The 13,191-nt window shown below is 44.7% G+C and overlaps 1 protein-coding gene across 1 annotated transcript in view; it reads left to right on the top strand.

The window, feature by feature from the left end:
* Positions 1-659: 659 nt before the first annotated feature.
* Positions 660-13,191, top strand: part of TSPAN32 (tetraspanin 32) — a 31,304-nt gene continuing 18,772 nt past the window's right edge. The window contains exons 1-4 of the mRNA XM_033154419.1: positions 660-818; positions 4,722-4,842; positions 6,214-6,311; positions 10,159-10,233. Coding sequence (XP_033010310.1) covers positions 753-818; positions 4,722-4,842; positions 6,214-6,311; positions 10,159-10,233 — 360 coding nt within the window. The 5' untranslated portion in view covers positions 660-752. The remainder of the gene's footprint in view (positions 819-4,721; positions 4,843-6,213; positions 6,312-10,158; positions 10,234-13,191) is intronic.

The raw sequence follows: 13,191 nt of genomic DNA, 5'->3' as shown, positions 1-13,191 counted from the left end.
CACTTGCCTGGTTTTTTTTTCTGTGCACAAACTTCCTAGATAAGATTTTGGGTCAGCCCTCAGACTCTGGCAAATGTCTTGCACTAGTATCTATCATGACTTCCTTCCTCCAGAATGGTACCATCCTGCCAATTCATATAGTGCCCCCAGACATTGCAATGCTTGGTATCTGCATGAACATGGTCCTGTGAGGTTCCATTTTTAAACTAGGTTTGATTCGTGTATTTGTTTATTGCATTTCTAGCCCACCATTTCCTCCAAGGAGCTCAAGGTGCATGGTCCTCTCCGCTCTCTATTTAATCCCCACAACAACCCTGTGAGGTAGGTTAGGCTGAGATGCAGTCACTGGACCAAGGTCACCCAATCAGCTTCATGGCCAAGTGGGGATTGGAACCCTGGTCTCCCAGCTCCTAGTCCAACACTCTAACCACTACACCACAGTGGGTGAAAATGCTTGTCGTGTATGCACAGACATACATGTCTCTCTGTAAGTATAAATAGCATTGGGGAAGTAGTTCACAGCGAAACTTTTTACATTTTGTGAGTTATTAAAATGAAACTCTTGGAGAAGCACAAAGTCAGTACAATCATGAGTACAAGTATGAGGGGGTAGTTGGTAAGTGCTAGGACTGCATTTCCCAAGATGCAGTGGGGCAAGCACCTCCTGTAAGTCAAACCTCCTTTCTAAACAGACTCTCTTTTGCAACTTCTCCAGCAGAAAGATTGCCAGTAACTGGTGAGAAGAGGAAGGCATGGGGCAGAGATACCGGGTCCGAGCCATGAAATGTCAGCTGCTGGTGGCTAGCTTCTTTGTAATGGTAAGAGATTGTGCAGGGGGGGAAACAGCAATTTGTTATTAGATGTGGGAATTTAAATTCATAAAGAAAACAATGGAATGTAATTTTTAAAATAGATACAGGGAGCGTGCAGTTAAACTGCAGGACTTAACAATGTGTCTCTGGGTCTTATCACTCCTTTACAGCACTGCTGGCTCTTATCCGTAGGTTTGTGGTTTCTCCATGTGGTGAGAAAAGCCCTTGAGAAATTTCACACCAGGAGATGCTGCAGCCTTAACACAGTTGCTAAGAAAGAAAAATTAATTTAATATGGTGAATATGCAGTTAAATTATTTATCCTTTTTTTTTAAAAAAAATGTTGTAATAGGATATCAACCATTTCTGAAGTAAGCCTCGTTTCTGATATCTTGGGAGATAAAGCCCTGGAAAGGCATTTATTTTGGACAGAGAGTACTTCTTGAAAACCTCGCCTTCTGCCTTCTTCTTTCAGATATTACATTTCATATCATTAGTGGAAGTATTTGAGCATTGGTCACTGGTGCAATAAAAATCACCCCGCAGGGCTGCAGCTTGGGCTGGGAGTGAGCACACCTCTCCACAAAGCCTTCTGCTGTGAGTTGTGTTGGGCACTCAGAGTTAAGAAGCTGCAAGGGGTTGAGGTCCTATTTCACCTCAAGGGTTCGTCTTCCTTCTGTCGACTGGGGTGGGTCCCATTAGTTGCCTCCGTTGTCCTAGCTCACTTTGGCGTCAACGTGATGATTCACAGGCCTGCGGCTGCTACTGAAATTGTGCAAGGCCGCCGACCGGAGCTACTTCCCATTCTCACTTTATTCAACTGGCCAGTGTGCTCCCCTTCACCTTCACTTGCCGTAGTACTGCGATGGCAAGCCAGAGAACAGCCCCAGCTTTGACTAGTGTGAAGTCAGACCCCATCTCTTTACCTGACGCCTCAGGCGACGCAGTTGAAGGTTCCTTTTCCTTTGCTCTGAAATTTTCCTTTTACCTCAAGTCAAGACATTGCTAGCTGTTGAAGTAAATCTATTTTGATCTGGGGTGCTGCTGTGTTTTTACACGCTGTTTGGTCGATTCTATTCTGATTGTACGAAGGGAACTATATAATGTGGATGAGGACGATTAAATATTTGTATCCACTCTTCTGCTCACGGGCCACCCAGAGCAGCTTACAATGTAGACAAATTAGCAACAGCATCAGGGCAGCAGCAACAACAACAACAACAACAACAACAACAACAACAACAACAACACTAATAGAATCTAAAAGCAGCAATCACGACACACATAAGTTTCAAACAGAAATCGAGCATTAAAAGCTCATTGAAAAATTTCTTTAAAATCTTTTCAGGTGCTTTTAGATTTCATTATTGGATTCTTTCCCCTTGGAATTTAGTAACCGGCAGTGGCTAAACTAGGGGCCTCAAGCTTTTGGGGCCTGGGGACATATTTGGAAATTGTCAGGGATTTGCCTTCTCCTCGCGAGGAGAGCCCGGGGGGGGTGGTCCTACTCGCGAGGAGAGCCCAGGCGGGAGTACTCCTCGCAGGGAGAGCGGGGAAGGTGATCCTGCTAGTGGGGAGGATCAGGGTAGGGAACCTCCTCGAGAGGAGGTCTTGCTCAGGTACAGGGAGCCCCAGCCACTGCTATCATCTGACTCCTCTCAAAGCCCATTGCCAGAGCTCTCTCCCACGGAAGAGGAGGAGGAGTCGAGGGTCAGGGATGCTGGGCCAGCAACGCCAGCCAGAGGCAATCCGAGGGGGAGTTGCAGCTTCTGGCGCCAGCGCAGCATCGGGGGGTCAGAGGACACAGAAGACGTCGTTTCAGGGTGCCGAGGCTTTGGTGCTGTACAGGAAACAGGAGAGGGGCACTTCCGGATTCTGCAAGTGACTGAGCAGTCATGTTTTTAGCTAGCTCTGCACTGTAAATAGTTATACACAATAAAGTAATATTTAGTGTAAGAGGACTGTGTCGTTACTCATGATCAACACCGTGGTGTACCCTGCCAGAAATAAACTGGCACAAGCACCACAAAAACACCCACTTGACAGAAGAAAAACTGGAGATTCTCAGAGCACCGCCACCACCCACAACGAGGCAGAACACCCACACAGACCCAAAAATGAATGAATGAATGAAAGAATGAATGAATAAATAAATAAATATCAACCCATGCCCTGCAAAGCAGGCACTCCTCCCTTAAAAAAAATCTCATTTCAAATTTTTTCTTTTTGAAAGGAGGAACAAGGAACCTTAGCAGGCACCAAAAGTGTGTCTGAGAGCTGTGGAGGCTATGCTGTGGAGGCTATGCCCCAACCGGGTCGGCGAAGTGGCGGCAGCCGCCCGCAACGAGCGCATCGTTCTTTCTGAAATTGAAGAAAAAGGAGAACCCCCATAAGCCGTGAGTACGGAGGTTATTTGACCAAATTTTGACAATTGGCTCTGTGGGAGGAATGCAAAAAGGAAGCCCGTTCCTCTCCCTGCAGAGTATGAGAAATAACAATGTTTCTAACTGCTGCTGCATAAGCGGATACAGTGTTTCTACGGAGCTCTTTTGACAAGTTTGATCGGCTGAATCCCCATTAGGGGAACTAAGAAGTTGGAAGTATTTCTTCCTTTAAACGTTGGATTATAATCTTTTCACCCCGATTTAGGGGAAAATGGCGGCGGAGATTTGTGGTGGAGACTGGTGGTTAAAGATGGAAAAGTACTGAAACTTGATACCCCCATGCCTACTTCTACCATGCTTGGTTTCATTTTTAAACTGGTGTTAGATCCCGGTATGACCCACGGACAAAGGATAATTTTTCTGAAGTTGGAATTGTTAAACCAGAAATTAGAATTGCTGAAGCAAGATGCTGATGGAGCAACAATATATAGTGACTATGCAACTCCAAAAAGAAGGGAAATCCTGGTGGTGTGAGAGGCTCAGGGTTGAAGGACATATTATATCCGATTTCTGGGGTGAGAGCCCAGAAATGAAGGGAAAAGATTTGTGGAAACTACAATTAGAAAATGACTGGAAGTTAGAAATGGAGATGCTGGAAGATGATGATTTGTTCCCCCTGGAGTTCTCTGCAAGGATATCTGCGGACTGTTTGCTGGTTTTTGGTTATAAAGAAAAAGAGGACATCCTGGACAATGATGGAAGGTGGTGGAGAGAAGTCGGGTGGGTGATCCCGAGATGGCGAAGGAAAATGGACAGAAGAGGGATAGGGTAAAATGTTTATAAAAAATGTATTAGGATGGCTTACCATGGTACCCTGAAATCGGTGTGTTAAGAAATTTCTGATTTGAATTATTGAAGGAATATTTGGATTGATTATTAGCAGCAGTTTTAGTAAAATAAGATGTTTAAGAATTGATTTTAGAAGAAGTAATTTGTATTGTGAAGTTATATTATATATTAAGAAATTATATTTGAATATCTAGATGGTAATGGATTTAAATTTCAAAGATGAGAAGTTAATAAAGTAAATTAGATTTGGAAGCATAGGAGAGAGAAAACGGGGGAAGTCCCCCAAGAAGATTTGAAACAAGTATTTTTTAAATTAGTGAAAGGAATGTTGGTGTTCCAGGATAGGTTTGTATTTTTGTATTGTTGTTATTTTTGTATTGATTGTTATATCTGTTGTTGCATGTCTTCTATTGTGTGTGTATTTGTTTGTGTGGAAAACCAATAAAATCTTTGTAAAAAACAAACACAAAAAACACAAAAAACCAAAAAGTGTGTCTGAGAGCACCACGCACCCCAGGGCTAAACTATATACACTAGAGTGGCTTAAGAGCCTATTTTAAAACCTTGTACATACAGAATAATATAAAATGGTCCAAAAAGTCATAGCTGCTACCTGATTTGTGTGCTTTCCCTTCTGTGTGTGTCACCCCCCCCTTGACTTCCTCTCTCTTTTCAGGTGCTTGGGGTCTCCGTCACCATACTGACCATTATCACCTACTATGGGAAGCACTTCACAGTCATCAGTGAGGTCTCTTTGGAGACAAACCTCTACAAAAGAACTTTTCTTCACCGTGGAGGCAAGTGCTGGGCACTGGATTCAAGAGTTCTATATCTTGTTGTAAGAAACAGTTAAAACTGGCCAGTTTAGCTGCTTAAGTGAGGGTTTGTTTGGACTCATATTTCCTTGCCCTTCCTCCCCCCCCCCCCATGTTATTAAGGTTATTACATAACTTTAATGGAATCATTGGCATGGGACTCAAGGTAGCACCAAGGCAGTGGTTCTGTTAGCACAAGTATTTCTGTTTGCCTGATGGGAGGACCCTCTTCTCCTCGCCCTGCATGTTGTTCTGAGGGTTCCCCTGACCCTCCAGAGCAGATTTGGGGAAGGTGGGGGGGGTGAATAGAGGGGGAGAGCAAGGGAAGCCCCATGGTACTAGTAGGAATTCTTGTGTTGGCTTCCACTAGGAGAATGGGTTAGTTGAATCCATCCCCTAGGCTTTATTTTCCTGACGTGGAAGGAATTCTAGATCCTATATTTTTTTTTCGCCTCAGCCGTTTTTATAGTTGCAAGTTTGTTGTTTGTGATGTAGGCCATAAAATCGAACTGGCTGCATGGGAGAAGGATTAACCTAAAACAAGCAGTTAAAATGATTATTAAGAGAAAGAAAAGAAGAACTTAAAGGGGGAGTAATGTGGGAAAAGCAGTATAAAAAACTAAAATTAAAGAAGAAACCACAAAAGTTGGGGGAGGGGAGTCAAATGTATAACTGTATTGGATTATTTGTGAGTTCTGTGTTTGGTATTTGTATGCTTGCAAACTTTTGAAAAAAACAAAAAACCCAACTTTAACAGTCCTGAGGACTCTAAAATGAAAGAAAGCCACGTGTGATGAGAGGTAGACATGGGGTATGAGCTGTCTTGCACACAGAGAATTGGGGATGGTAGCGCCTATATATATGGAAGGAGTGTCCCCTTCCATATATCATGTCTGAGCATCAGTGTTCCTCTGCTCAAGACCATAGGATGGTGACAACTAAATTTCCATCTCTTCACTGGAGGATTGATAATTGCACTGGCGACCTCCTGGCTTCCCGTCCTCACGTAACTGAGATTATTGTAAGCAGCCCTGAGAGTTTGTTTCTTACACACAAAGGCAGGGCGCTATTGTTTTCAAGGGGGGAAATACCAAACAGTTCCTTCATACAACTGCTAGAAGCCGGCTCCTTGGGAAAATAGGTTGCAAATTAGAACGTGGCGCATGGGAGCAAAACTCCCTGGCTGCAGAACAGCTTTGCTTAGAACACGTTGGTTGAAGGAAAGTCTTGCTGTAATGTTGATTTCATCTTTGGGAAGGTTCCTGCGTACAACTGAATAGTCAGAATTGAGTGTAGAACTTCTTACATTGATGCTATTTTCACCTACTCACTTGTACATCTCCCCCTCCTCAGTTTTTTATGCTGGGATATGCCTGAGCATCCTTCTGATCGTCGCTGCCCTACTGAGTGTTGTTGCCACGGTGAGAGAACTGGAGAGTGCCATGGCAGCGGTAAGTAGGGGCACAGCATGGATCTGAAGTGGGGACTGGGTCCCCCGGATGCTGTTGGAAACAGGGTGGTGGACTAGGCAGGCCTTAGGTCTGTTTCGACAGGCCTCTTCTTGTGCTCTTACGGAGTAAGAGATGCTGCAAGCTGCTTACCCTGCGACTCATGGAAAGTGTTTTGTGCACCCCAGACTCTGAACAGCAAGAGATTCCAGTGCTTACCCAGGGCTTCATTTGCTTGGAATGAAAGGTCAACGGAGACTGTGGTGTCCTTTGGATTTATGATTTTATTTACACATATATACAACCTGAGCGTAGGATGAAAAGGCACACGATATTAACATCCCAACAGCTCTTCTTTCTCCATTAGTCACAGCTTTGGATCCAAAGACCATAGCCTTGATCCAGTCTTTCCCTGGTTGTGGGGTCTATCATTGTTCTCTTAAGTTGGCTTAAAAGAGTAAGTGTGTGTGTGTGTGTGTGTGTGTATAATAGACTAGATTTTTGAGACTTGGATGTAAAGGAATTCTTTTAAACTGAATAGCTGATCTTCCATTCTGTTTTCTAATGCCTAATTGTAAGGAGCTATGAAAAGTTCTTAAACAAGCCCTTCAGTTTTCATTAACTGCCCCAAAGATATATAAGGATTTTAAATTCTGCACAAGAGACATAGGTTACGATGCAGCCTGTAATTTTGGAACATTGGCTTTATCAGCACAAGTGTGTTGCACCAGATAAGAGTGTTATCAATGAAACTGGACAATTGGAGATATGCATGCTACCCGTTTTCACATACCCTAAGACAATCTGATATCAGGAATGGCCCGGTGCAGCCTCTGATGTACATAACAGAACAAGATACAGAGGCCATCTCATGCAAAGAGATGCTTCTGGCCTGATACGCTGTGCTGCTGTTTCTCAAATCTAGTGCCTCCAAACCAGCACACGAGTGGAACTTCCATCTCACAACCCAATAGGCGTGTATGTAGCACTTTCGATCATGTATAGCACAGCAAGGGGAGGATACCCAGAGATTGGGCTTGGGATGGAATTAACTTAAGCAGGGCCAGCCTGCCCATGAGGCAGGGTGAGGCAACCGTATCACATGGGAGAAGCCCAAGAAGCGGTGCCCTGCCACTTCCGGCTTCTGGCAAGATCTTGTGAGATCTCGCCAAACTCTCACGTGATCTTGCAGAGTGGAACACGCTGTCACCACCACTACATCACTTGTGATTCCCAGCAACTGGCATCCAGAAGCATTCCACCTCTGGCATTAGAGGAAGAACAAAGCCATTGTAGTGGAATTCCAGCCCCCCACCCCTGCATTCTGTACCTGCCCATTCCTGTCCACTTCCTCTGTGAAGGAAAAATACTATGTATAGAAATCTGCCCTCAGATGGTGGCAAGCAACCAGTAGCCTAATATAATTTGCTTTTCAGAAAGTGTTGGTGCCTGCTGTCTGAGTGGAGAAAGCATTTGTCTTTTGCTTGTTCTCAGAGCAGAAGGACAGGGAAAGCCCTGGATGTTATTGAGTCCATTGGGTTTTTTTTCCTGCAGTGGAATATCCAAATGCACCTGAAATGTTAGTTAATTGGAGCATGGTCACTTCTTTCATTCAGCATTGTCCAAAGGACTGTGTTAGTAAATATAAACTGAGTAACTCCGGCTTGCAGAGATAGGAATGACTAAGACTGTTGATGTCTTGGCCCCAGGTTACTTGAGCCGGGGCGTGGAAATAGAAACTTTATTGCATTGCTTCCAAATTGCCTGTTTGCTGAGCATCCATTCTACTTTGTTTGAAGGAAGGTTGTACCATGTCACACCAAACAATTGCTACTGCACCCCCTCCAGTGCATTTCCCAGCACTTTCCTTGTTTGTGCTAACTTCCCCATATTCCCCCCCCATCACTTTCCTTACTGCAAAAGATTTGAGGTTGCTTTTAAAAAAAAAAAAAAAAGCAGGCTTGCTGCACAAGGGCACTAAAGCCACTTTGTGTAGCCTAAGTGTTCTGGCTTGTGTCTGAAGAATGAGCTAGCATCCTCTTTGCAGCTACAGGAGAGCTCAGTTAATACCACCTCCTAGATTCCCCCCCCCCCCGTCCTCTTTGCCCAGATGTTGTCACTGTCGTACGTGGGCAGAGTGAGGGGATCAGTGTCATAGAGGGCCCTTCTGTTTCCACAGTCATAGTAAGTTGGGTGCATCTAACACGGTAGCTGATTTTTTTTCAAGGTATGATTCAGACCCACTAACCCACCTTGGTTATCACTAGTGTAAATACACCACAGACTCTCAATAGCTAGAACATTCTCCCCCAACACCAACATGATGCCACCTTCCTCTGTTCCCAAATCAAAACCTACTTCTGGCATAGGCAAACTCTTCCCTCCAGATTTTTTGGGACTACAACTCCCATGATCCCTAGCTAACAGGTCCAGTGGTCAGGAATGGTGGGAATTGTAGTCCCAAAACATCTGGAGGGCTGAGTTTGCCTATGCCTGACCTACTTCTTCCAGGAAAACTTTCACTTAAACTGGGAATGTGTCCCTCCAGACGCTATTGGACTACAACTCCCATCATCCTTGACTGTTTTCCATGCTGTCTGGGACTGATGGGAGTTGGAGCCCAGCAACATCTAGAGAGCCATGGGTTCCCCATTAACTTAAACCCTTAGTCCTCCTCTTCAACAGGCTGCTCTCTCTGTGTGTGCCTGCATATTCATCACCTATTTTATATTCCTCTCTCCTTCCCTTCTTTCTGTTTATGTTCCTTCGCACAGCACGATTCTCACTGATGGTGCTGTATAAACAGATGATCCCAAATAATCTATGTGTGGCGGGGGAGGAAATCAGGCCCATATTGCTGGGTATGACATTTGCTGTTATACCACGAGAGGGCGCATAGTTCCTTTAAAAAGACGCACCTCAGACTAACCACATTTTTTCTGCACTGAATGGTGTTCACCGTTTTGGCTTGTAGAGTCAATTAGTTTAAATATGTTGCATTTTGTTGATCCGGTAAACAATGTTCTCTTGACTCCTGTGCAGTGAAGCCTTCCGGGTGCAGCACATGCATGAGGGAAGAGGCAGGTTGGGTGCTGGATGGGATTATATGTGAGGGGAAAAGAGGACAGAGGCTGAACAGAGTTGTGCTTGGCAATGATGAGAGAAAAATAAGAGAGAGAGAAGGTGGAGGGACAGAAAGAGGTGGCGTGAGAAAGGTGGGAAAGAGGAGGTAGGGTGTGATAGGGTAGCACAGAACATCAGGGGACAAAAACGGGAAAAGGTGGAATGGGTAATACGCTTTGTGGAGCAGAGATTGCCAAGGTGGTGCCCTCCCATTTGCCCCAGACAGCATGACTAGTAGTCAGGGAAGATGGGGGATGTAACTCAAAACATCTGAAGCACACCACATTGGCATCTCCTGTTATAGAGCATGCAGCAGGCATGGGGAAGGCCACCGACGGAAGAGCAAGATTGTTGCTTCATATGTGTTCTGGGATTTACTAGCCAGCAGTTCTCATATATTTTGATCTTGCTTCATTTGTGCAGCTGTCAGTAGGCACCGCAGCTGCTCTTTATAGCAGCGGTTTGCATTCTGTCGAGCCAGCAGAGATGCTATGAGCACTGAACCTCCTGCTTCATAGATGTAGGCATAGCTGTGTGAAACTGCAATAGTGGAAACCTCAATCGCAGAACTACAGCTCAGTTGGTTAGACCTATGTTGATAACAGCAAGGTCCCAGGTTCATTCTCCACAACTACATATTCATGCATTGCAGGGGTTTGCCCTAGATGATCCTCAGAGTTCTTTCCAACTGTACGATCTATTCTAATTGCCTTCTGTTTCTCTTTAGGTTTTTTTCTGTTTCGGAGTGGTTTTCTGTGCATCGGTAAAGACCACCTACTGGTCAATTACTAACGGTATTGTGGTAAGTACAGCTTTGTGATGAAACAGCAGGGAAAGTGCTACATGGTTAAAACACAGCCATATTGGTTGTCTCAAAATGGCGGTGAAAGATGATGGGGTTTGTAATCCTGCAGCACCTGGAGAGCCACCCCAGGATTAGGAGGTGCCTGGAGGAGAGAAGGCATGTCGGCTGCAATGCCACTTGAGCAGCCTAAAATAGTGGCCCATATCCAGCGATCCTCATTGTCCACCAAACCCTGAGTATCAGAATCAGTGACCAATGTGAGAGGGTGGAGGGGAACTAAAAAAAAAAAGTTTATCTTCCATTGGTGGATTTTAGCCTGTACATCTCTAGATCAGAGCTGTGTTTCTCTTTTCTCAAAGGCTACTTGATGCGTGTAAAGCACTGAATCCAAAAAGGTTAAATATGCTTGTTTCAGCTGCTTCAAATCACATATCTACCCATGCTTCCACTGTAGTGAAATTGCATCCTTAGAGAGAAGTGCTGGGAGCTCTCTGTTGTGTGTTGGCAGTCTGATCCCATAGCCAGGTAAATGGCAAGTTCTTTTCTTTCAGCAGAGTGCAATCCTAAAGTATATTTGCTTGATAGTGAATCTCATTGAAAACTCCTGGGACTCGCTTCCAAAGCAAACATGTAGAATGAGAGTGTTACCGGATGCGCCTGAAACTGACAATTCAAATGCATCTTTTGAAAGAGTATAAACATGCCACTGAAATATCTTATGCTAATAAATAGTTCAGAAAGAAATCGTTCACAAATCAGTGGTTCACTTTCACCTTTCTGGTTCAGTACTAAAATAGGATTGGTGACAATGCTGAAATAGATCTCCATCTCTGGATCCGTGTTCCTTGCCACAATTGGCAGCCTAAAGCATGACAGATCTAGTATTACTCATGCATTTTATGTGTTGCTAAGTAGCAAGCTGCATTTTAGAGATAAGGCTGTGGCCAGCTGTGTGGTTGACAAGAGTTATCAGGATAAATACAAGGTGTAAAGAAGCTGTGTTCATAGCAGAAGGCAGGATCCCACAAAGCTCTGCATGTATGCTGTCGTTGCCTGTAAACACTTATAATTAAACGAAAACTGGCCTAGAATTATAATGCTGTTGCAGGAATGCTTTATAAACACAGGCTCTGCATGCTGGAAAAATACGTAGCAACCTGCTATGTGCCATGGTATGTTGACACAATGCCAAGCCACTGGGAGAGACCATCAAGAGCTTCTGAAGCATGGCCCTATTAAGATGCTGATGGCATGTGCCCATCTCCACTTCTGCATGGTAACAAGAAGTTGGCTGAGGGGGTATTAAAAACAAACAAACATTGAAACTGAATTTTTTAAAAGGCAGTTGTTCAATACTACCGGTAGATGGTATGTGCCATTTTTGGAATGTGGGCTGGGGAAGTGGAAGCTGCATTTGGTCAGGCAACAGTACATGAGGCAAAAAGCTGGGCAAATGCGGGGACCCCACACATTTAAAAAGCAGGTTCCACTAAAAGAGAGTTGTCGCTCAAAATGCTTGGATTCTTGACTCAGAACTAGGGCAAGAGGACTTGTAGGGAAAAGCAGCCAGTGGAAGGAGTGAGGTGCTTCAAGCTCCACTCTCCTAGAAATAGGCTAATCAGGTGAACAAATCCTCTAAGTATCAGGAATCACCTGCATCTTCCATCAGACAACAATGAGGCCCTCCTCCCTTTCAGATGCTTGAGCAAAAGTATGATCCTTTGACCGCCCCAAAATAGGTGTGTCCACTTCTTACTGCATCGGGATCTCCGATGGACTGTCTGACATTGTGCTGTGATTAATCCCTGGCGAGTCTACAGAAGCTTCTGAAATACTGTAATGAATGAGATATTGCCTTCAGAGCTGTTGTGCTCGATTCTAGTGGCAGTCCAGATGGAAAGCACATGGCATTGCTGAATATTAAAACAACAAGCAAACAGATGATCTGGCATCCCAGCTAATAATCCGTCTCTCGCTGACAGCTGCTAATATGGAGAGCTTTTTGTAAGTCATTGCTTGAGTATCTAATAGCGGCTGTTTTGGCCTATACAAGCAGTGTTCTGCCACAAGGGAATTAATTATCAGAAAGCACTCTAACTTAATAGATTATGAAGCGCTCCATTTATCTAGGGATAAGAAAGTTACGCCTTAAATCCAACTGCATTCAATAATGCTGTTTCTCAGTCGGTGATAGCTAAAGTCAGTGGGTTCACCTTATATATTCCACTCCTATATTTACCTGTCCATACAGGTACAGGTGGATCTAATGGAACAATTACATTTGTGGGAAATCGGTTCAGTGTTGTTGTTGGTTTATACTTGGCTTTATCTTTAGATTTTTTTGGTAATGTCAGGGAACTGCCCTCGGCAGGGCGGGAGGTCTTCTCAATGTATGGAGAACCCCGACACCTCCTCAGTAGTGAGACCTCCTCAAGCGGAAAGAGTAGCACCTCCTCCAGTGGGGAGGGGCAGGCTGGAAGCAGCCAGGCGAGGCAAGGGCTTGGAGATGTTGCTGAGAGCCCCAGCACGCCTCATGGGTTTCGCTCTGAGGGGAGCACGCCACTTCCGTCGCCCCAGTTGCGCAGAGGGGTCAAAAGGAGATGGGGAGGCGGCGGTTTGGGGTGCCGAAATTCTTATGATGGGGTCACAGCCGGAAACCGGCACTCCCGGATTCTGCGAGCGACTAGGACGGTCATGCTTTCACGTTCTCTGCACTGTAAATAGTCTGCACCATTAAACTGTTAAAAGACAGTTGAGACTCATGCCTGATTACTCGTGAGCAACCCTAATGCAGATCTGACAGGTAACTTTTGCGTTTCTTTGTCTTTTAAGCCAGTGGTTCTCAAACTTGGGGGTAAATTATAGTTTGCAGAGTGAGAGCAATGTTTTCCAGGAGGCAGCAGGCAGAGCTAGATACACTTTCCTCCTAACTAAGGTTGAGCATTGCAGTCATTA

The sequence above is a fragment of the Lacerta agilis genome, chromosome 1 (assembly GCF_009819535.1).
Source record: "Lacerta agilis isolate rLacAgi1 chromosome 1, rLacAgi1.pri, whole genome shotgun sequence".
Lineage (NCBI taxonomy): Eukaryota > Metazoa > Chordata > Lepidosauria > Squamata > Lacertidae > Lacerta > Lacerta agilis.
This window is presented reverse-complemented; position numbering and strand designations above follow the sequence as displayed.